This window comes from Oncorhynchus kisutch, linkage group LG6, assembly GCF_002021735.2.
Source record: "Oncorhynchus kisutch isolate 150728-3 linkage group LG6, Okis_V2, whole genome shotgun sequence".
Classification (NCBI taxonomy): Eukaryota; Metazoa; Chordata; class Actinopteri; order Salmoniformes; family Salmonidae; genus Oncorhynchus; species Oncorhynchus kisutch.
In genome coordinates, this window is record NC_034179.2 from 24,691,233 (window position 1) to 24,716,458 (window position 25,226).

Here is a 25,226-nt window from a genome sequence, read left to right on the forward strand (position 1 = left end):
TACAAGTCTGGTTCATCCCTGGGAGGAATTTCAAAATGCCTGACAGTACCACGTTCATCTGTACAAACAACAGTACGAAAGTATAAACACCATGGGACCACGTAGCCATCATACAGCCCAGGAAAGAGACGCGTTCTGTCTCCTAGAGATGAATGTACTTTGCTGCGAAAAGTGCAAATCAATCCCAGATCAACAGCAAAGGACCTTGTGAAGATGCTGGAGGAAACCAGTACAAAAGTTACTATATCCACAGTAAAACAAGTCCTATATCGACATAACCTGAAAGGCCGCTCAGCAACGAAGAAGCCACTGCTCCAAAGCTGCCAGTAAAAAGCCAGACTACGGTTTGCAACTACACATGGGGACAAAGATCATACTTTTTGGAGAAATGTCCTCTGGTCTGATGAAACAAAAATGGAACTGTTTGGCCTTGATGACCATCATTATGTTTGGAGGAAAAAGGAGTAGGCTTGAAAGCCGAAGAACACCAGCCCAACCGTGAAGCAGGGGGGGGGGCAGCATCATGTTGTGGGGGTGCTTTGCTGCAGGAGGGACTGGTGCACTGCCTCATGATGCCATCTATTTTGTGAAGGAAAATGTGGATATATTGAAGCAACATCTCAAGACATCTGTCAGGAAGTTAAAGCTTGGTCGCAAATGGGTCTTCCAAATGGACAATGACCCCAAGCATACTTCCAAAGTTGTGGCACAATGGCTTAAGGACAACAAAGTCAAGGTATTGGAGTGGCCATCACAAAGCCCTGATCTCAATCCTATAGAAAATTTGACGGCAGAACTGAAAAAGCGTGTGCGAGCAAGGACTGTATTTGGCTAAGGTGTATGTAAACTTCCAACTTCAACTGTATACACTACTGTTCAAAAGTTTAGGGTCACTTAGAAATGTCCTTGTTTTTTTTAAGGAAAAATCACATTTGACCATTAAAATAACATCAAATTGATCAGAAAGACAGTGTAGACATTGTTAATGTTGTCAATGACTTGTAGCTGGAAACGGCAGATTTTCTTAATGGAATATCTATATAGGCGTACAGAGGCCTAACCATCACACCTGTGTTCCAATGGCACGTTGTGTTAGCTAATCCAAGTTCATCATTTTAAAAGGCTAATTGATCATTAGAAAACTCTTTTGCAACTATGTTAGCACAGCTGAAAACAGTTGTTCTGATTAAAGAAGCAATAAAACTGTCCTTCTTTAGACTAGTCGAGCATCAGCATTTGTGGGTTCGATTACAAGCTCAAAATGGCCAGAAACAAATAACTTATTTCTGAAACTCGTCAGTCTATTCTTGTTCTGAGAATTTAAAGCTATTCCAGATCTCGTACAAAGCTGTGTCCCTTCACAGAACAGTGCAAACTGGCTCTAACCAGAATAGAAAGTGGGAGGCCCGTTGCACATCTGAGCAAGAGGACAAGTACATTAGAGTGTCTAGTTTGAGAAACAGGTCCTCAACTGGCAGCTTCATTAAATAGTACCCGCAAAACACCAGTCTCAACGTCAACAGTGACGACTCCGGGATGCTGGTCTTCTAGGCAGAGTTGCAAAGAAAAAGCCATATCTCAGACTGGCCAATAAAAAGAAAAGATTAAGACAAGCAAAAGAACACTGACAGTGGAACTCTGTCTAGAAGGCCAGCATCCCAGAATCGCCTCTTCACTGTTGACATTGCTGATAATGGGTCTATGTACGCCTATGTAGATATTACATTAAAATAAATCTCCCGTTTCCAGCTACCGGGGCGGCAGGTAGCCTAGTGGGTAGAGTGTTGGACTAGTAACCGAAAGGTTGCAAGTTCAAATCCCCGAGCTGACAAGGTACAAATCTGTTGTTCTGCCCCTGAACAGGCCGTCATTGAAAATAAGAATTTGTTCTTAACTGACTTGCCTAGTTAAATAAAGGTTAAAAAAAAATATATAATAATTATAACATTAACAATGTCTACACTGTATATCTTATCAATTTGATGTTATTTTAATGGACAAATAAACAGTGCTATTCTTTCAAAAACAGACATTTCTAAGTGACCCCAAACTTTAGAACGGTAGTGTATATAAAGAATTGTGTTAAATTGGGCACAATGATACAGCCTGTTGGTGGCATACTGTTATGACACGACTGTTGATGTGATAACATCACAATGTTGTGATGGAACAGACTGATATGTTGTTGGAATGGACCTGCACACAATTGGTACAAAGCAGATGCTACAGGAAGATCCTCTCAGATCGGTGAGAGTCTGAGGCTTTGTTCTTAAAAGACCTGACACGATAAACAAACACAAAAGATACATTGCAATGCAAATACATAAATGTAGTTCAGAAACACTGAATATAATCCAGGCCTATCGGTCTGGAGTCTAAATCATTTACATTTGAGGAGGACAACAAAAAAGGGAATTTTAGAATTGGGACATTGCATTTGACTCCTGTCCAAAGCAGGGTATGATGAGGTAGTGAACACTTGCTTCTACTGCAATCATTTTTTTGTATTATTCAATGAGGGGATGTAACTGCAGAGCGTACCAATCAATGTGTCAAAACATTAATGGCATATTGCAACTGGCATTGGTTTACAAACAAAAACACACACTCCAACATTTGTCACATTTGGCCTAGGACCAACACCATGGGCCTAAGCATTGTCACTCCCCAAAACAAACCAATACACAGCCCACCGTTTTGTTTGACATCGCAAGCGGGAAATACACTTGAGTACCATTACTTGAAAAAAAAGATCCATCCACTATGAAGGTGTAAAAATGGTTGGTTGTCCACTTCTAACCACCAGGGATGATTTCTAAGCTTCAGCTCATCTCATCCTGAGAGATTTCAGTCAAATAGTAAGGTGGTTTTGTAGCACAAGCATGTCGATGAACCGGCAGCACATTGACACATATGGACAGACAGTCCATTACTGAAGAACACAGTACTTCTTATAGTCAGACTCAAAGTCCTCGTCCATGCAAGTTGTGTCGGCCATCTTTTTGCCGTCAGTTTTGGGCATGAACAGAGAATAATCCACTTCCTGCTGCTCATAGAACAGGATATAGGCAGAGTCTGCATCAATCTCCTCTGACTGCAACTCCTGAACACAGAAAACACAGTGAGGTTTGTTTATACTTGTGAACTTGAAATAACAGAGTTACAGATGACAATGGACACTGCATCACATAGCAGAGATATAAGTTCTGTTTTTGGCATACAACTTACCTTACAGCTACTGTCGTTGTAACAGTACCACTTTTCATTTGGGTTTTTGGCGTATGTCACATAGTGGCCTCCTCCTAGGATCCCTGAATGGCACTGCAAACCCAAAAGTTATTGGGGGTTCATATTTCAGATGGTAGATAGACAGTTACTTTACTCTCAGGCTTCAGGCTAGGACAGTAAAATTCTTACAGAGAAAAACAAATATTTGACCCAGTTAATACTTACTGAAATTGCATACAAGTTGTACATGGGATCCAGGTCTCTTTGGCCCTGGGAGGCCTCCAGATCCATGCTGTTCTCGGTGTAGCCATTGCTGTTGAGCTCAGACACAGACTTTGTGTTGTCACATTCTCTGGCCATGTCCTCACCAGAGGTGGAGTCACTGAGGCCTTCTCCCATGCTCCCCATCCTCGTCCTGCTGGCCTCCAGCTCCATGGGGCTCTCCCTGCCACTGTCCAGGCTCTCCTTACTGAGGGACAGTTGGTACCTGCTTCCCGTGGGAAACACCAGCCCACGGCCCTGCCTCCTGCCCTCACTCTCAGGGCTGCAGTTGGGACAGACGTCTTTGCTGAGGGGGGTGCTGGCCATCCTCCCTGAGCACAGAGGGTCTGCAAACAGACACATATTCATAGAAGAACACCAGCCTCCTTAAAATAATAAGTGGGATATGACAGGTACATCTGAAACCCGTCAAGATGTTATACAAACCTTTCCCATTGTTGAGAGTCAGGGCAGGGTTACAGACAGTGTCTCCACCCCCAGACTTTTTCACTCCTCCCTCTGTGTCATGTAGCCCCTCCCCCAGCTTATCCCTCCAGCTCTCTTGGCTTTGGTCTGCATTTCTTGGGGTCAGGAAAGCACTGGGGTCAAACGTCTCCATGGGAAACCTAACAATCTTCTGGGATTTGATCCACCGCCCATTCATAAACTGGAACCGTTTTAAATGAATTATCTGCAATTCAAATGGGCAGAATAAAGGAGTTTTAGAGTGGGTGATGTCATGTGCAATCTTGCACTTCAGACATAGCATTAAATGTTTGAGTTGGGGGTTATTCATGTATATTTCAATAGGTTTCAACTGTTGCCTATTGACACATATGAATAGGGAAAGGACAGGGAAGTTAACGCAGAGGGAATGAGCTCTATGTCTGACCAGGATGGGCGGCAGCCTCCACAGGTCCAGTTTCTTGGTGGCCAGGCGGTGGGTCTTGCACTTGGAGCAGTAGTAGAGCTCATCTTCTCCCAGCTCTTCCTCACTGGTAAAGGCCTGCAGACAGCTGTCCAGACTGATGGGCTCTGCCTGGGCCCTGCGACTCTGTTCCACACTGGGGTGCTCCTCCACAATCTGCAGGACAGACAAACATTACTTAGTGTATGACGTATATCCATTAGATATTGAATAAATACATTGACATGACCCCTAGGGTTCCATTCCATCCCTAGCCTCATGTCTCTCTTACCCTCTCCTGAGAAGTCTGGTAGCGGAGGTGCAGAGCAGTGGGGTCCCAGTCCACAGCCATGAAGGCATTTCCCACAGCAGCCCTCTCATCGTTACACTCCACTGTGCAGCCTCTGCAGAACCTGAGGGGGACAACAATACAGGGTATCAATGAACAGATTCTCTATCTTCAACTGTATAGTGATATGTTGTACTGTGTGAGACGTAATTACCTGTACCACGGACACCAAGCGCAGGAGTTGCCATCTTTCTGCACCACGCGCAGGGTGAAGGGATACTGGTAGCCCATGCTGTCATCACTGTGTTCACACACACATACACATACCGATCAGCATCACACACCTGTACCTTTAGGAGAACACTGCAAAGCCATCTGACAAAATACAGAGAGTGGTCTGGAGAGACTGACCAGTCCTGGGCGTGGTTGCTGGCCTCCTGAGGGGGCAAGGGACTGGCCAGGCGTGACACCTGGGTCCACACAGAATCATACAGGTCCCTGGTCCTGGTGTGGACTGTACACGGCACGATCAACGGCATCCCAAACAGGCTGGGGCGGTTCTTCTGACTGGACAGGAAGTATAACTCTGCCCGCATCTACGAAACAAACACAAATGACACATTGTTTAGAAGTGAGCATTATATAGACTTTGACTAATCTTGATGCACTGCTAATCTTCTCTCCATCTTTAGCCCATCCTGCAGTTCTTACCATCTTCCTGTGGATGGTGATAATGTACCCAGTGAAGGGGCTGTCTGATGGGAGCACCACGGGGCCGTCGGGGAGACCGTTAGCAAGGCTGCCCTCTGTGCCACAGGGAACCACAGTGCTGGGCATGCCCTTGGGGATCAGTCCCAGGTTCAGAGAGTTACTGTCAGTTACCATGGTAGCGTTCCCATAGGCTAGTGCTTGAGCTTCTGGAGATGACACGAAGAACAAATGTTATACGTAATATTTTCCAGTGTCAAAGTATCTACCTTTTTTCATCTGTTTAATAGAACCTGTGCATTTGTTTACATTCCAAGGTGTGTTTGGTTGCTACTTCTTTGGATTCTAAACCCCTTTCATCACTTCTTACGGATTGCCTTTAAAAAAAGGAATGAAAAGAGATGAAATGTCGCTAATGAACAGAAGAACCAATTGGTATACCATCTGTTTGTGTGGGAGTGGACACCACAGACGTGGGCGCACTTGGCACGGGGATCTCAAACGCACACAGGAAGCCGCTCACCGCCCGACGCACTTTCTGGTTGTCCAGTGGAAAATTCTAAAAATAGGGTAGACAATCATTAGTCTACGTGCAGACTGATATTGACAGTGTGATGGATGGATGTACAGTGTTGGAGGATAGATGACGGCCCCACCTTAATGTTGGAGGCATGTACTTCAGCCAGGAGGATCTGCTCAGGATTCAGGCAGCAGAGCTCACTCAGGAGTCTCTTCAGGCCTGTGTACTTCTCATCCGCATTGAGCCGGAGCCCATACCGCACTGGGCATGACCCATCGAGCTTAGTGACTGGACAGAGGAATAAAAGAGCAAAGTGTTTCAGAGGCACAGGATCCAATATACATTTCCTCAAAAGACAACAGGAACAAAATAGCTTTCTATTCAACACCACACTGTTACTGTAAAGCTCAGAGTCCAGTAAAAGAAAGGGTGGACAGGCGACAGACTTCCTGAGACAGATCTCCAATATGCTGCTTATGTTTAATCTTTTGGAATGTATTTTCTGGATGTTGCACTGTAGTACTGTATACACTGCATTTCACTACACCCGCAATAAGATCTGCTAAATATGCGTATGTGATAAATACAATTTGATTTATAAGGCTCACCTATGATCTCTACGTGCATGGAGTTATCCATGGGCAGAGGGAGAGAGAGGAAGTTGAAGGGATCAAAGCGTGCACTGACGTGGCCACAGGTCTTGCACTTGACCTGTGACCTGAGCTGGCCATGGAACAGGTCCACCACAATGGAACGGTTTCTCCTCAGGTGATTCTCCCACGCCTGGGGGAACACAATTTACCATCACAACAGACAATAATATATGCCATTTAGCAGACCCTTTAAGCCAAATCGACTCACAGTCATGCGTGCATACATTTCTCACGTTTGGGTGGTCCCCGGGAATCGAACACACTACCCTGGCGTTACAAGTACCATGCTCTACCAAGTGAGCTACAAAGGATAACTTCTAGCAGTTGAAGATGATACAGAAATCTAATATTATACCTCCAAATCAACATTTATACTCCCAACAGCTACATGAGGTGATTCACCTGAGGCCTTATTTCTGGATCTCCCCACCATGACGATAGGAACAGTGTGTATGAACTCTGACCTCAGAAGCAACCTCCCAGTCTGGTCGTCCGTCGCTGTCCTTCAGCTCCACGTAGGGCTTCTCGTGAACACGGTTCAGGTCCTCGTGAAGGCCATCCAGCAGGAAGGCCAGCAGCTCCTGGGAGTCCTGCTGCTGGAAGCCATTGAACCGGGGAGCGTACTTCGCTATCGTCCACTGAGGGAAGAGACGGAGGACAAGGAGAAAATGGAAAAAAAGACAACCATTTGACTCTTATTTTTTAGGTTGAAAGAAAGTACATTTAGGTTGGTCATTTAGGGGGGGGTGTCAGTTGGAGGCTTGTTTGTGGACATACTCTGAGTTTCAGAGGGGCCAAGTTCTTCTGTGTTCCGCTCCACAACTCCTGAACCAGATCACCATAGCATTTGGCCATGTGACCCCGCATCCCAATTGGATTGGTCCTGTTATGGAGACAAACAGCACAAATTAAAAATAAACTTGCACACTCATCTCTACTAGCTGTGGATTTATTTGAACGATGTTCTGCCCAAAGAGTATAATAAGCATGTATAATAATACTTTCTTGTATAATAAGCGTGCATTCTTTTAAGTCTAAAATAATGCACACACATACCTGTTGAGTTCGTAAAGGTGGTTTCCTGAGGTGAAGTAGTCTGTGAGAGGCTTGGTGTTGCTCACACACTGGATACTGGAGTTCATGAAGCACGTGTTGCCAAGGTTGCTCAGTCCAGTGGCACCTTTCTCAGTAGGGACTGTGAACAACAGCAGGAGGCAACAGTCTGAGGACGCTATTCAACCATCAAAAGCTTCTACAGCAGTCAGTACGACCCCTTCAATATGTTTGGAGACCACATAACAAGTACTGTCTGACAGACTTATCTATAATACATCCAAGTAGCAATCAGCTCAGTTAATGTTAAATTATCAATAATGATTACATAATAGGAGTGCTAATGTTGTGTTGGTGCTGTAACAGTATGCAGTGACGGTCTTACCATTGTGTCTGTTCATCCTGTTGCTGTTAGCGATGAAAGACATCTCCTCTGGCCAGCTCATGTCCTTGTTCCGAACTGATAAAAACAAAAGTGTCTTCATCTACTCATCCTGACAATACATGATGGAGCCATTAAAAACACAGAGAGTCGTTACGATGCATACCTTCTATGACCATGTACTGTTCATCTGGGATCTTCAACCCCTCCAGGGAATGGTCTTCATCATCAAGGAGGGTCAGATAATTCTGTGGAATACAATGTTTTGAACTGTAAAATTAGAGTGTGTGTGAGTATTTGAGTTTGAGTGTTTACTGTGCACGTCTGTTTGTGCAGTGTAGGGTTCTCCCCGAGATTTGTTTTAACAAGGTGTTGCTGATGAATCAGTCGAGGGGGAGGTCCCAAGGAGGGCCGTGGCCCCCTTTGGACTCAGAGATGTGTGTTTTTTGAACACCTGTAAGTGCCATTTCCTGCAATCTAGAGCCTTAAATGATAACAAATAAAGCGGCACACACTGGTTAAGTGCAAAATAATTATTTAATATTCTTCACAGTGTCTTTTCTAGAATTATCCTAGTAATGTCATTATTCAATGATCTACAGAACAGGGACCATAGGTATGAGGTCCAGGCAAGAACAATTCACAGTGTGTGTGTTTACATTTTGTATTTATTTATTTGTGTTTATTTTTTTAATAGAGGCGCAGCCAAGTCCACATGGTGGCGCAGTGCCCCTCTTACATTCTTTGGGTAGAACCCTGCCGTGTATGTTGACGAAGGGTCAACCTTCTATGAGTCACACCAACCTCACTGTTGTAGAGCCAGAGGCGCATGTCTTCCTCCTTGATGCGGAGTCTCTGGGACAGGTATTCATGGATGTCCTTGATGGTGCCCACCCTACTGAAACAGCCCGTGTAGACCAACACACGCTTTAGGGGGGCACTAGGAGAGGGAACGTTACCTGGGGGAGTTCAGGGAGACACCACGGACACATTGAACTGCTCTGCACACATGATTGGTAAAAAGCACAGGAACGGGTGTGGAAGAAAATCCAGACCATGTTGCGTTGGTCAAATGCTCTGACATATGAGGCCCAGATCCTACATAGCCCATTTCATCTTACACTGCAACACTGCCTGGCTGGGGCTGTGCGAACGTGATAAGCGGAGTCAAAGATGTATTTTTAGAAGCGCTGCGCACAGGCATAAAAGTTGGTCTAATTTACTTAAAATGAAAGTCTGCTGAAGTGAGACTTTTTGTCCTTGTGTTTCTTGGCTATTTACAGTGTTTTGTTGACAAGCTAGGTTGTTTTTCTATGTTTGAGTTTCAACAGCTAGGGAAGAGAAGACAACGCTTCTACTAGACAGACTCAATCTCACAGACACAAACATGACTCTAGTCGTGCTACCATGGTAACCTCCCGCCCTTACAGGGGCATGTGGACATCCTTCGTCTCATCTGTGATATTTTGGTTAAAAGTGTGTCCCTGTGCTGCCCCAAGTCTTGTGACCAATGTTCCCTCTAAGTGCCTTCCTCCTCCGGGACTGCTGCAGAAGAAATGCCAGCCCGCGCAGAGAATTCTAGTGATTAAACTTTACTACTTTGCCCAGTTACATACTTCCTTAAACAGATCAACGCTTCCTTCTAATGTGGGAATTATGTTTGAATCAATATAATATCAGCCCCCTTCAATGCAACCACCCAAATCTAACTTTGCAAGATTGAGTCGTGATTGTGTTGTAAGGCAGAACGCATCTATCGCACGAGTGGTCTTTCAATCATCCGCAGTCGGGAGTGGACGTGCTTTTCAGATCAACATGCTGAATGGCCCTGGACACTCTTGGGCAGAAAGTCACTAGGGCACTGTGCTATTCTTGTCCCTCCTTTGCTTTGTAACCTTTGGAGAAGCGCTGGAAACACATGCAGAGGAACCTCTTACCCATATTGACCCAGACGTTGTTCTGGGGGGTGCGGGGGGGGGGCTGCTGCTGCCTCAGGAAGAGCAGGTGTCGGGGTAACAGCTCCAGCTCAGCACAGTCTGTCTTGGTGTTTCTGATCACCTGGGAATGCCAACAGGACAAGGGATGGGAATGTGAGGTTATCACAATGTCAGGATCAATAGGGATGATAATGGTGATGGTTTAATGGAAAATCCACAAGTGGTCCTGCTTTACAGAGTTGAAATGTACGTACCGGCCTGGGGAGACCCAGGTTGGCTCCGTACCAGTGGTAGAGTGCCCTCCACACAGGCTCTGGCACAACCTCAAAGTCCCTGCCTAGAATCAGGGACGGGGAGCGCCTCAGTAGGCCCCCCTCCATAGTCAATGTGGGAGCCTGGGGGAACAGTTCAAGATGGACAGATTTAAAACTGAAATAATATGGCAAGGCCAGTTTGAAGAAGAGGAACATTTTAATCTCCAATTAGTTCATCCCCTTTCACAGTGTTGTTTGTGGTGCCTAACTTACCTTTAAGGGCTCTGATCTGACCAGAGGCTGGTTATCGATGGCCCCAGGCCTTAGAACCACCATGTTCCCATCAGCCCCCAGGAAGCACTGGTTGTCTGTGTCATCATGCTGACGGGCAAAGCAGATATCCGTAGCAGTCGAGCCCCGGGGTAGAAGGCCTGAGGAGAGCAAATTAATGGTTTTCAATGACATTCAGTTGTACACTCACTCTCAGCACACAGTATGCAAGGCCAGGCAGGTATAATTTGTGGTGCATTTCCTTATTATTAAGCTGTACTAGTATCCAACTGTTTTGCTAATACTAAGTGTTACGCGGGGTGCTGAGAATTCTTAGCCACTCACTGCCGCTGGTCGTCTCGGAGGCCTCTGATGCACTGGAGATGTTGTCTATGAACTTCTCCTCTGTGGAGCTGTGGGAGCTGGCCATGCTCTCCCCCTCTGGGCCTTGCTCTGCCCTGGCCTGGGTTCCGGCCCCTACACCACTCCTCACTGTGTCAAACACTAATGGCTGCTCCACCACAATATGCTTGTTATCCTGGAAGAGACGCCAACAACCACAATCACATTAGCAAAGAAATTATAGTGTAGAATGGGCACAGTATGATAAACAGATGGTCATGGTGTCAAGCATCAAAAAAGCCTTCCTTACATATTTGACGTAGTCCCTCCACTGCTGCCACCATGGCACTGCTATGAGGAACCAGTAGTCTCCTGGCTGGAGGCCGTGTCTGCTCGCCCTCTCCAACCAGCCCCTGCAGACACAAGTGAGTGAGTTCGTGAGTGTTTGATTGATTGATGAGGGGGTAAGGAAGAATGTGTATGACAGCAGGAAAGGACACTGACATGGTGACACAGACACACATACCTGATTATCTGTCCCTCCTCTTCAGGGGAAGCAGGCCGCAGCCCCAGGACAATATGACACACCTAGAGACCAACACGATAGCAGAAGATTGGTGATCCAGCAGAACAAGAAAAGCACACACAACACATAATGGTGACCAAAGTAGAAACACATGGTGGCTGGCTCTTACCTGAAACAGCAGGTTGAGGAACTCATTGGCAAATGCACTCTTCACACTCCATATTTGGTAGTCCTCCAGGGTCAAATGCCCTTGCTAAAGAACACAACAACCACCAATAGCCGGTTTCAAAATGTTCTGACAACTTTAAAGAAATCTATATGAATCCAAAGTCACGCAAGCAGTAAGGGAATACCTTAGTGGTGTCATGCTCCTTCAGGATGTCTTCCACAACGGCATGGACATTAGTGTCCGCTTCCTTAAGGGACAGAGGCAGGGTTAGGCTTAAGTAAGATCCCAGAATAGTAATGGGACAGGTTAAAACAAAACAATCTAACTACAAACATTACAACAGTTATCATTATCTACAGTATGTCCATCATATGTCCAGTCTGGCCAAATGGTACTTACAGGTAGAAGGTCTATGCGATTGTCTTTCCACACCTCCAGTAATGCCCCAACCATTTCTGTGATTTCCTTTCGAGACAGAAGCCCATCATGGTCAACGTCAAACACTTTGAAACAGACTGGGGAAAAGAAACAAGAGGAAAGTCACACATTGAAACTGACAATGTGATGAAAGAATGACAAACAGCAAGGCTTAGTGCTTGTATCTACTTACACTTCTGTCTCTCTGCCAAAGGCCCTCTGCAGCAAGCAGATAGTCCACAAGAGATTTCCTTAAAATCTATGTGATTGTCCCTGTTTTCATCAAAGGCATGAAACAAACCTGCACAGAAGGAGAAATGGATGTAACGACCGCCTTCAAAAGAAGTATCCAATAAATTAAATCCACATCCTGCGTATTCTCTTACCTTCACTTAGGGATGTATGAATAGTGGGAGAAACTAAAGCGACAAAGGTTTCCAGGTCAAATCGTCCTGTCCGAGACTGAGCTTTCAGCAGCCAGTATCTCTTCTCCAGGTCAATGATATCCGATTCCTCTACTGCAAGAAAAAAAATCTATAAGTGGCATGACAAGACCCTTAGCCTAGGTTATTATTTAGTACATCTCCCAAAGGATCAGGATGAGTCACTCACAGTGTGTTACTCCAGCCAAGGTCTGGTAAAAGGTGGGTGTGTCACTATCGTCTGTCAGGGTGACACACACCCCACTGGACAGGAGCCAGCGGGAGAAGGTGAAGGCATCCTTGTTCTGCAGGAGCCAGCTCTTAAATTTATCATAATTTACCTTCTCACCCTGGTAAAGAAAATAACAGGAACTCCACTAAGCCTTGAACAAAGGTGCAAAACACATACTGGAATTATCTTCCTGTGTAAAGTAGCATTAGTGGCCCTGTGCACTTATTTTATTGAACCTTTATTTAACTAGGCAAGTCAGTTAAGAACAAATTCTTATTTACAATGACGGTCTACCGGGTAACAGTGGGTTAACTGCCTTGTTCAGGGACAGAACGACAGATTTTTACCTTGTCAGCTCTGAGGTTTGATCCAGCAACCTTTTGGTTACTGGCCCAACGCTCTAACCACTAGGCTACCTGCCACCCCAAACAGGTAACATAAGTTCTGTCAGCAGCTTACAATTAGATAAGGCTACATTAGATAAGGATACGTGGCATGTTTGTAGTGAACAAATAAAATAGACCTGGTAAACGTGTAATAGCAGATTTGCAACCACCCTGGTGGTCATACAGTTTGTGAAAACATGTGTGTTTAAAACAGTAAAATACAGGTAACTGCTAAAATAAAGGAAATACTTGAGGGATACAACGCATATTGAAAGCAGGTGCTTTTACACATTTGGTTTCTGAGTTAATTAAGCAATTAACATCCCATCATGCTTAGGGTCATGTATAAAAATGCCTAGTTGCCCATTATTTTGGATACCATGGCTAGAAGAAGAAATCTCAGTGACTTTGAAAGAGGGGTCTCAAAGGAGCTTAAAGTGTGTGTGTGTGTGTGTGTCTCTCAACCACCAGATCTCAAACCAATTTAACACTTCTGGAGTGGCACCCGAGACAGCTTTTTCCACAACCATCAACAAAACTTCAAATTATGGATTTTGTTGTGGAAGAACTCCAATAGAGTTCCAGACACTTGTAGAATCTATGCCAAGGCACATTGAAGCTGTTCTGGCAGCTCATGGTGGCCCAAAGCCCTACTAAGACACTTCATGTTGGCGTTTCCTTTGTTTTGGCAGCTACCCATACATATTCATTCAAATAAGGCATATGAGCTAACCTCAGAGAAACACTTCCTGAGAGAAAGTGGGATCTCTCCATCCACAGACTGCAGCATGCTTTCCATGTCCTCTCGCGTTGCATGATTGCCCAGATCGCTGGCAAACAGACTGAAAATGTCTGAAGGAGAGCCACAAAAAGAAGCTTAGCCTGATAAGCAACTCTGTCAGGTGTGATTCACAATGGGGGTGAATCGCATAAGACATTTTCAAGAATACAAATTAGATACCAGTACAAAAGAGGGGTCCATTTGTGTGAAGGTCTATTTGTTGGTTTTTATTCTCAGAGATCCTATTAAATTATATATGTAATTATATGATTATTCTTGTAATTACATGGTCAACACAAGCATCTATAGAGGTTCCATAAGTCTGTCGGTTACAATACTCACATTTAGCTTTTTCTTCATCACGTCCTCTAGTCAAGAGAACCAGGCCAACAATTAGGTTGTTGAAGTGCAGGCCTTTAGAGGTCCCACCGAATGAGCTGTATATCACCTAGAAACAGGAGAAGGGAGCTGGGTTCAATTCAGGTAAAAATATAAACTCATTCCGGTCCAGTCCTGACCTACTTGTTGTTGTAATTTGGAGAGTGAGTTCCCTTTCAGAAATCGATAAAAAGGTATATTATCTTTGATAACCCTGTCAGATGGACTAAAGCTGAATTCAAATATACAAGCTTGCCCAGGTTACTAAGCTAGTTAGACTCATATCAGAAGAGCACAACAGGCTACAGTCCCTCCTGAGTCATTCCACCTTAAAAAACACAAGAAAGAGGATTGACACCCACCATCTCAGATGGTTCCGAAATCATTTCTGTAGTTTGAAACAGATAAGCGTTCCTGAAACATTTTGTTGAAAGACCATTTGAATGCATTATACGGCCTGATATTACCAGGTTCTGACCACTAGACGGTGGTGTTGCTGCTAAACAGGCTCACTATTATATCCAGTTAGAAGTTATGGTTAATGGTTAAGATTAGGATTGGTTGAGATTCGGAACGAGGACAGGTTAACCTCCCAATCAGAAAAGCTGAAGTTGGGTACTACCCAGGTAGAGGTATAGGCGCAGGGGTTTTCAACCTCATGAGCAACATTTTATTGGTTGAGAATACATTGAGTATGTAACCAAATCCCTTCAAAAAAGGTTTGAAGCAGTTAGACCTTTTCCGGTGAACAAGCAAACCACTAGGCTACAGCAGTTCTAATGGTTCTGGTCTCTAAATGGTCTTCAAAAAGGTAAATACCCCCAAAGCATATTGTGTTTTGCAATATTTTCTATTGGTGAAGCCTTAATTGTTTATATAATGGTTTATTGCGTAGGTTTAACTGTTTCTTATGGAAAATGTTCTAATTGGTTCTCTTTTTAATAGGGTTGTCATGCTCAGCATTTCAGTCACTTGCCAATTGCTCCAACGTTTTGGGCTAGTAGGAAACCCCTTAATGAGAATTGCACCATAGGGAAATACCTCTGAGAGTTGCCATTCAATGGACTATTCACGGGCAGTTAGTTTGAAGCATGAGGTAGCTAAGAGGACAAACTAAAATTGTTTTCATGGAGGACAGGTTTGGCTATTGATTATCTACTCAAACTTCAAAATAAAATGTTGGGATCCCATTTAATAATCACAAGAAAGCAGTAAATAGATCACTCAGAAGTAAATGTGGAGGTAGCTAAGAATTAAGGGACTGTTCAGTGGCAATGTCATCCCTGGAATTAAATTGTGTCCATGATGTCGCATTGCTTTCAATGAAAAGTGACAATGGAGATCGACAAAATTCATCTGGTCATGATGTTGACAGTGAACAGGCTGCTAAAAGAATGAAGTCCTGTCTTGACTCCAGTTTAAGTGGCATTGGTGTTAAGTCCACTACAGCTCAAAGGAGAGGCATCTCATTCCAAGGTATCCTGCGCACAAAATAATTCTCCATGTGCAGATCAAGATCAAATATGCACAATACATCAGCAGGCTGCTCAAGCTGTCAATGTATCTCCTGAGGAACTGGCGCCTCAGAGCAGCCTGAGATCTTTAAAGAAATTAATAAAAATGCTGAAGATCTTGACAGGCTCATTTACTTAATGAAATAAAAAAATAATTATCCCCCAGAAAGTAAAAGAGACAAATATTAATAAAATGGCTCCACCATTATGGTCTATAGTCAAAACTAAAGAGGTCTTTAATGTCAGTGTTTACATAAGGGCAGCAAGAAAACTGGCTTCAGAGAAAGGTATCATGGAGTTGCCAAACCAGAACACTCTTTGGCAATGACTTTCCAGTTGAGGATTTAGTCATTAGATTCTACAATGACAATGTATATAGTAGAGTTTTGCCAGGAAAAAAGGATTTTGTCAAATTCAAAATTCACGAGCAGAAAACACTCATTCTGTGCAACCTTAAAGAACTGTATGCAGCGTTCAGAAATAAACTGCAGTCTGTCCGAAGCATTGTGTGGCAGTCGGCTCATCTGGAACACATTCTGTGTGTATGTACAATACATCAAAATGGCACTAACGTTAAATGCAGTAAAGGTAGACAAGGGCTGCCATGCATTTGTGGACCTGATGGTGTGGTGCATAGATGTGATGTGAAAGTGTTTTTCATAGAACAGGGCATGGAAAATGTGCGCATAGAACTCAGGGAAAGATATGCGAACACAATGACTCTGCCAGGACCCTGCAGCTTCCATCACTTTGTTCCACTCTACAAAAGCCTCATAGGTGCAGAGTTTCCAGTAACCAGGTTTCCATCCAACCACTTCATGCGGATAAATTACCTGACGAATGAAAAAAGTCACGACCGGGCTGATGGAAACAGGATACGCCAGTACAATTTCATATATGCCGACAGACAATTTGTTCATTTGACAAGGTGTCGGTAAAATATCTTCCACTGACATTTCTCGCATAAATGAGCAAATATTTATCCGCAAATATTGATATAATAAACATCATATTGAAGTAAACTTGCGTGGTCCTCCCACTACGACTAGGGAAACGATGCAGTTTATAAGACTACAGATTAAATAAGTTAGGATGAACTTCACAGGGTGGTGAAAGTTAATTTGATGTGCTTGATGCTCCTTTAAAAAGCGAGGGTCTTATTCTAGTGACGATGATCGATGCTTGGCTGCCTTTTGACAAATAAAAATGACATCGGTATATGCATAATATTTTCAATATAGGTAGCCTACCCGTACTGCTTCTGCGAGCTGTTGGTTAGAGCGCAAGTGGCAAGACCAGAGTGGGCACGTTTGCTATATAACGCAACCGTTTGTGCCAAAACCATCAGTAGCATTAAATGCGATGAAACCCATTTAACTTGTATTTTAAATTCTTATGTATTGAATGAACCGCAAAAGTTATTTTATGTGCACTACGTCAAAAGTGCATACTTTTATCCACAATAAGTGAGTTATGGAAAAATATATGGTGTTAAAATGCACATTGTTTTATGCAGATTTTAAAATATTTGCATGAAAATCTGTCCAAAATTGAATGGAAACCTAGATTCTGACACAGATTATGCCATTAAGTTTGACTTAGTCCTCAGAAAATCCATAGATATAAAATGGTGAATGTGCGAGCATCTGATTTTCTAGTTTGCTGCTATGATGAATACTGGATTGTAATTGTGGATGATAACATGGACGTAAAAGGTGAAATTCATGCATCCAAGTTATCCAGCAAGGTTATTTTCTTGGCCAAATAGAGAGGACACGTTATGTTCCAAAACAAGCACCATCTGCACCATTAAAGGGTTACTTCATGCTAGCAGATAGCTCAATGACTAAAAGTCTATGGGTAAGGCTAATTAGTGTTGGATCGCAAAACTACCTCAACTTCCTTCATACTGGACACAGAGATATGGATTTTTTTCCCCCACCTAATGACAGGAACAGCATCATCTAGTGGTCAGAATTTGGTAATATCAGGTTGTATGGTGGGCCATAAACCTAACTTTAATGACTCATTTCTTTGAACAGGGGGAAGAATATCAGATTAACAAGGAATCCATTACAAAGGATGAAGAAGCAATACTCCCAAGCCACAGCTCCATACTTCTTGTCAGACATAAAGAACTGATATTGTATACTGGTTGTTATGGTGGGATATGTGGGTGGCTTATTGAACTTTGGATTCCTCATGTCTTAAAAAAACAAGTTTGGTCCAAATCGGATGTTAGGTACTATATTTATTGAATATTATGTGAATCTTATAAATGAAAATGGCCAATAGCTTATTTTCTCAGAGATCAAATTACATTACAGCATAATAATGTTGCAAGAATTAGAGGTCATCACGTGTCCAAAAAGGAGGAGGGAGAGACAGCAACCAACCAAGCCAACTCGCGCTATAGTAGACTAATAGTTGCCATAGCTAGGTTATTTATTATCAAATATGAATACATAGTACAGTTAGCTAGCTAGGATAACTGAGGCTGCAGTGCATACACTTTCTCATCCTACGGTTGAGTGATAATGCCCTCGAAGCCAGTGTTTGGAGGATATATTGGCACAGGTGTTGTTAGGCAACCCATGCCAATATATCCTCCAAGCAGCGGCTTCGAGGGCATTACCAATTTAATACAACGGGTTACCAAAATATTAAAATAATGACTGACATATTTTCATAAATAACCTTATTTTGATTAATATTATTTCATCCTTCCACAAGATGTAGTCCCAACACAAATCTAGGGTTGCTACCCAAGCCGGTTGGTCGGTCGTTCTATTCGTTCGGTTACTAGAGACGCCTACCTTCACCTTTAACCTTCAATTTCGTATTTTTAATTCCATCTTCTATTTACTAGATATCTATTAACTGTTGCCACACATGGAGTCGAGGCTCTATGGCTGTAGCCGATTGCCAATCTACAGTACCAGTCAAAAGATTGGCCACACCTACTCATTCTAGGGTTCTCTATTTTATACATTGTAGAATAATAGTGAAGACATCAAAACTATGAAATAACACATATGGAATCATATAGTAACTAAAAGTGTTAAACAAATCAAAACAGATTTTTGATTGTTCAAAGAAGTCACCCTTTGCCTTGATGACAACTTTGGACACTCTTGGGATTTTCTCAACCAGCTTCATGAGGAATGCTTTCCCAACAGTCTTGAAGGAGTTCCCACATATGCTGAGCATTTGTTGGCTGCTTTTCCTTCACTCTGCAGTCCAACTCATCCCAAACCATATCAATTGGGTTGAGGTCAGGTGATTGTGGTGGCCAGGTCACCTGATGCAACACTCAAATAGCCCATAAAAAGCCAGGAGGTGTATATTGGGTCATTGTCCTGTAGAAAAACAAATTAGTCTCACTAAGCGCAAACCAGAAGGGATGGCATATTGCTGCAGAATTCTGTGGGAGCCATGCTGGTTATGTGTGCCTTGAATTCAAAATAAATCACAGACCATGTCACCAGCAAAGCACCCCCACATCATCCGTTCACCTACTATGCGTCTCACAAAGACACGGCAGTTGCAACCAAAAATCTAATTTGGACTCATCAGACCAAAGAACAGATTTCCACCGGTCTAATGTCCATTGCTTGTGTTTCTTGGCCCAAGCAAGTCTTCTTATTATTGGTGTCCTTTAGTCGTGGTTTCTTTGCAGCAATTCGACCATGAAGGCCTGTCTCCTCTGAAAAGTTGATGTTGAGATGTGTCTGTTACGTGAAGTCTGTGAAGCATTTATTTGGACTGCAATCTGAGGTACAGTTAACTCTAATGAACTTATCCTCTGCAGCAGAGGTAACTCTCGGTCTTCCTTTCCTGTGGCGGTCCTAATGAGAGCCAGTTTGATTATTGTGTTTCGTGTTTGCGACTGCACTTGAAGAAACTTTCAAAGTTCTTGAAATTTTCCACATTGACTGTCTATGTCTTAAAGTAACGATGGATTGTCATTTCACTTTGCTTGTTTGAGCTGTTCTTGCCATAATATGGACTTGGTCTTTTACCAAATAGGGGTATCTTCTGATTGGCTCAAACACATTAAGAAAAACTGTTTAACTTTTAACAAGGCACACCTGTTAATTGAAATGCATTCCAGGTGACTACCTCATGAAGCTGTTTGAGCGAATGCCAAGAGTGTGCAAAGCTGTCATCAAGGCGAAGGGTGGCTACTTTGAAGAATCTCAAATATAAAATATATTTTGATTTGTTTAACACTTTTTTGGATACTACATGATTCCATGTGTTCTTATAGTTTTGATGTCTTCACCATTATTCTACAATGTGAAAATAGCAAAAAATAAAGAAAAACCCTGGAATGGGTAGGTGTGTCCAAACCTTTTACTTTTCACTCTTTTGAAGTGAGAAGAATAAGAGCACCACATTGAAGCTGCCCTGCAACACCCGTTGGGGTGGTGTTATCAAGATCATGTTTGACAGTCTCCTGGGGGGAAGGAGTCTCTCCAAGAAATGGCCATATCAGTCTGCTGATATGGACAGCCCCATCAAGAGAATCCTCCTGGATGATATATTTCGGGAAAGAGTGATAAGCAGCCCGAAACTCCTGAAAACTATAGCAGTAGCCATTGCACAGATTTTTTATTTTTATTTTTTACCTTTATTTAACCAGGCAAGTCAGTTAAGAACACATTCTTATTTTTGATGACGGCCTGGGAACAGTGGGTTAACTGCCTGTTCAGGGGCAGAACGACAGATTTGTACCTTGTCAGCTCGGGGGTTTGAACTCACAACCTTCCGGTTACTAGTCCAAAGCTCTAACCACTAGGCTACCACTAGGCTACCCTGCCGCCCCAGATAATGCCATCCTGCCTGATGTTCAGACTCTGCTTGCAGATGTAAGAGAAGAAATCCATACTGCCCTGCCCACTTCACTGTTGCTCCAAGCAGAGGAAACTGCAGTTCTGAAATACATCAAAAAGCGTGAAGACTTCTGCCTGAAGCCCATACACGCCGCAGTGTACATGTTGGACCCCAAGTATGCTGGCAAAAGCATCCTGTCTGGTGCAGAGATCAACAAGGCCTATCGTGTCTCGCCACCTTGGCCTGGATGAGGGCAAGGTTCTTGGCAGTCTAGCAAAGTACCCTTCTAAGCAAGGGCTTTAGGATAGAGATGCAATATGGCAGTGCCAACATATCTCATCAGCCACCTGGTGGAAGGGACTTTGTGGATCTGAGGTGCCTTCCCCTGTTGCCTCAATCAATCATTCTACAAATTCCACAAACATCAGCCGCCTCAGAACGCAAAAGGTCCTTGTTTGGGAACACACACACCAAAGCACGCAACAGGCTGACCAATACATGGGTTGAAAAATTGGTGGCCATCCGGGCAATTTTTGGGCTTTTTGAGCCTGACAATGAGCCATCCTCAACAGGGTTGGAAAGTGACAGTGAAGATGAGGCCTCAGAGTCTGATGTTCAAGAGGTGGACATTGAGGAGGTCCAGGGAGAAGAAATGGAAGCCTGAGGAAGACAACCAAAGCTTTAGTTTCTATACTATCATTTTATGGATGTATGTTGAAAACGTTTTTGGGATCCTTGATGAGGCAGTCCATATCAGCAGATGCAATGGATCAGTGGGGATCATTCAATATTCCCTTTTGTTGTTCAGTGAAATCATCCCATGTGAAGAGTCAACTAATTTAATTAAAGTTGAATTCGTAACAAAAGTTTTTTTATCTTTTTTTTCTTTTGGAAGGATTTTATCATTTGCAATTATGTCCACTATGATAAGATGTTTTTATTCTGTCTCCATATGATATGGAAAATATATCCAATGCAAAAAACATCTACATTTAAATGGTATTAATATTCATTTGCATATATTACCGTTAAATCCTACAGAAAGTTTCCACCTCTGAATATTCCCCAAAATGTGCAAACCGACTTGTGACATAGAATTCTGGATCCGGGAAAGGTGATCTCAGGTACAGGTGGATACATGAAGACCTTTATCAGGAATGCTCCTCTTATCGGTTTCGAACTACAGAAACTATATCAGAACAATCTGAAATGGTGGGTGTCACGGCTTGCGGAAATTACATTGAGACTCTCCCATCAGACCTCATGTAACACTGGGTCCGTCTGTCTGTTGAACAAGGCTCACCTCAGCAATCCTGGGTGGTACGACGTCTCCCAGCACCTCCCTGAGGAAGCACTGCTGGCTCATGTAACAGGACAGGCCACTGGTCCTCCGGAAGGCATCCTTCAGACGCTGGAGTTCCACATTAGTTACTGGGAGGGATAGAGACACAGAGATTGTGAAGAAGCTTTTCTGTGAATTAAAACATGGACTGTATGGTCAGGCAGAGCATTAAACCATGGTCAACAATACAATCTTAGGCAGTCTAAACCAAAGCCACAATAGCTATTACACTGTATTACCATAGCAACTATCATAACTAATCAGTAATTGCGGGAACGTATATGTCTGCCACACAGCCAGATTTCGAAATGCTTGCAAGTGCTCAGCACTACAATAGGGAACTGGCAGACGCACATACACCACCATCATCATCAACAACAACAGTATACTGCTGGTTAGCTTCGTCAGCTGTTAGCTACAGTGCCTTTGGAAAGTATTCTGACCCATTTACGTTTTCCACATTTTGCCTTTCCAAAGACACTGTAGCCTTACTATAAAATGTAATAAATAAAAATCCTCAGCAATTTACACACTCCATTATGACAAAGCAAAAACAGGTTTTTATTCATTTAGGCAAACGTATTACAAATAACAAAACATAGCTAATTTACAAAAGTATTCAGACCCTTTGCTATGAGACTTAATTGAGATCGAGTGCATCCTGTTTGCATTGATCATCCTTGAGATGTTTCTACAACTTGGAGTCTACCGGTGGTAAATTCAATTGATTGGACATGATTTGGAAAGGCACACGTCTATATAAGGTCCCACAGTTGACAGCACATGATACAGCAAAAACCAAGCCATGAGGTTGACGGGATTGTCCATAGAGCTCCGAGACAGGATTGTGTCGAGGCACAGATCTGGGGAAGGTGTACCAAAAACATTCTGCAGCATTAAAGGTCCCCAAGAACACAGTGGCCTCCATCTTTCTTATTATGGATGACGTTTGGAACCACAAAGACTCTTCCTAGAGCTGGCTGCCCAGCCAAACTGAGCAACTTGGGGAGAAGGGCCTTGGTCAGGGAGGTGACCAAGAACCTGATTGTCACTCTGTCAGAGTGACAGATTTCCTCTGTGAAGATGGAAGAACCTTACAGAAGGACAACTACCTCAGAATCACCCCACCAATTAGGCCTTTATGGTAGTGGCCAGAAGGAAGCAACTCCTCAGTAAAAAGCACATGACAGACCATGAGAAAACAAGATTCTCTGGTCTGATTAAACCAAGAATGAACTCTTTGGCCTGAATGCCAAGTGTCATATCTGGAGGAAACCTGGCACCATCCCTACGGTGAAGCATGGTGGAGGGAGCATCATGCTGTGGGGATGTTTTTCAGCGACTGAGAAAATAGTCAGGATGCAGGCAAAGATGAACGGAGAAAAGTAGAGAGATCCTTGATGAAAACCTGCTCCAAAGCGCTCAGGACCTCAGACTGGGGCAAAGGTTCACCTTCCAACAGGACAACGACCCACCCTAAGCACACAGCCAAGACAATGCAGGATGGAGGCAAAGATGTATACTAGCAGTATACTGCTAGTACATCATCAGGGCCAAGCTTCCTGCCATCCAGGACCTCTATACCAGGAGGCGTCAAAGGAAGGCCCTAATAATTGTCAAAGACTCCACCAGTCATAAACTGTTCTCTCTGCTACCGTATGACAAGCGGTACCAGAGCACCAAGTCTAGGTCTAAGAGGCTTCTAAACAGCTTCTAGCCCCAAGCCATAAGACTCCTGAACATCTAATCAAATGGCTACCCAGACTATTTGCATTGCCTCTCCCGCCCCTCTTCTACGCTGCTGCTGCTCTCATTATCTATGCATAGTCACTTTAATAACTCTACCTACATGTACATATTACCTCGACACCAGTGCCCCCGCACAGTGACTGTGTACCAGTACCCCCTGTATATAGCCTCGCTATTGTTATTTTACCGCTGCTCTTTAATTATTTGTTACTTTTATCTTTTTTTTAAAGGTATTTTCTTAACTGCATTGTTGGATAAGGGCTTGTAAGTAAGAATTTCACTGTTGTATTCGGCCCATGTAACATAAAACTTGATGAGTGGCTTCGGGACAAGTTTCTGAATGTCCTTGAGTGGCCCAGCTTGGGTGGCCTACAACTTCACATCTGAGCAGTTGTTACTCCTAGACGTTTCCACTTCAAAATAACAGCACATACAGTTGACCGGGGCAGCTCTAACAGGGCAGAAATTTGAGGAACTGACTTGTTAGAAAGGTGCCACAATGAAAGTCACTGAGCTCTTGTTTGTCTATGGAGATTGCATGGCTGTGTGCTCGATTTTATACACCCGTCAGCAACAGGTGTGGCTGAAATAGCCGATGGGTGTCCAGAGCAAGGGGTGTCCATATACTTTTGTATATATAGTGGATCATGAATAGTTAACATTTTAACACTGAGGGGGTTAAATTAAATTGCACCTGGGTGCCCTGTGTATGTTTTGCATCTGTTGAAAGTTGATTTGGAACTGGGCTGCCTCCCAGGCACGAAGCAGGAGCCCCTTTTAAAGTCCACCTCGATGTCAGCTCAAAACAAAGGTGACATAATTAAGCACGTGTAGTCATTAGTAGGATTCTGTGTTATCCCATGCAAAAGTTATTGTTTTTGATTTTTTTTAAACCGCTTCATCTGCCTTCCCAATGAAAAATATTTAGAAAATTGAAAGAATTAGGAAACGATGCACAAATTACTGTTAGATTTGAGAATGGCGCTCCTCCCTCCCATTTTCGCTCGACGACGTGACTGGCCTTTGCCCGGTGCCCCGCTCAGCATAATCGAATCCGCCCACACAGTACCACCAGGCACACACAATGTCAACAAACAGCGGCTACTTGGTGTCATTAATTTACTTCTAGTTGACCGAAGTGCAGATAGCTCTAGTTCTTAGTTTCCGGTCGTTGGCCTCTACCTGATCCCGAGGGCAGTAGCGGTTTTAGGGTCAATTTAAGATAGCCCGTTAATTTACCTAGCTAACCGCCTACCTGGACCCGCTGGTATATTTGAATTACACTTTAGTACAATTGACAAGGTTATCTAGCTAGTTAGTTGCCTGTCCCATTGTTGTTCGCCATCTAGCTAGTAACGTTAGTAATGTTAACACATTACCCATCCAATAGTTAGCTAGCCTTACCTTCATTAGCTAGCTGTCTATAACGCTAATGTTTACAGCTAGCCAAGGTTAGCAAATTATCAATTGTTACCTCTGTTGATGGCCTCTTCGTACGAGAGGAAACCTATCCTTGACTCTTTAGCTCCCATGTTTTTCTCATTTCATAGCAACATCTTAACAAATAAAACAGGTTGTTATGAACTGCTTTGTTGGTTTAGCTTATACGCACACGGCAGTCATAACTATCTAATAATGTAGTCAGCTATGCGTCTACTGACGCCTTGCCA

At 43.4% G+C, this 25,226-nt stretch overlaps 1 protein-coding gene across 1 annotated transcript; it reads right to left on the reverse strand.

Moving 5' to 3' along the window:
- Positions 1-1,967: 1,967 nt before the first annotated feature.
- On the reverse strand, positions 1,968-25,226 carry LOC109892556 (ubiquitin carboxyl-terminal hydrolase 32). The gene is made up of 34 exons (XM_020485169.2): positions 25,031-25,226; positions 21,769-21,896; positions 14,080-14,185; positions 13,690-13,808; positions 12,529-12,688; positions 12,303-12,434; positions 12,110-12,217; positions 11,899-12,014; positions 11,684-11,746; positions 11,500-11,583; positions 11,331-11,392; positions 11,115-11,217; positions 10,808-11,000; positions 10,466-10,623; positions 10,193-10,333; positions 9,939-10,059; positions 8,806-8,960; positions 8,168-8,249; positions 8,005-8,079; positions 7,623-7,761; positions 7,344-7,449; positions 7,031-7,204; positions 6,522-6,696; positions 6,050-6,201; positions 5,835-5,952; positions 5,397-5,602; positions 5,097-5,281; positions 4,900-4,986; positions 4,689-4,809; positions 4,382-4,573; positions 3,937-4,180; positions 3,454-3,836; positions 3,229-3,321; positions 1,968-3,103 (listed from the first exon to the last, which is right to left on the reverse strand). Exons 1-34 carry the CDS (start codon positions 25,086-25,088, stop codon positions 2,930-2,932), a joined length of 4,713 nt encoding a protein of 1,570 aa, XP_020340758.1. The 5' UTR covers positions 25,089-25,226; the 3' UTR covers positions 1,968-2,929.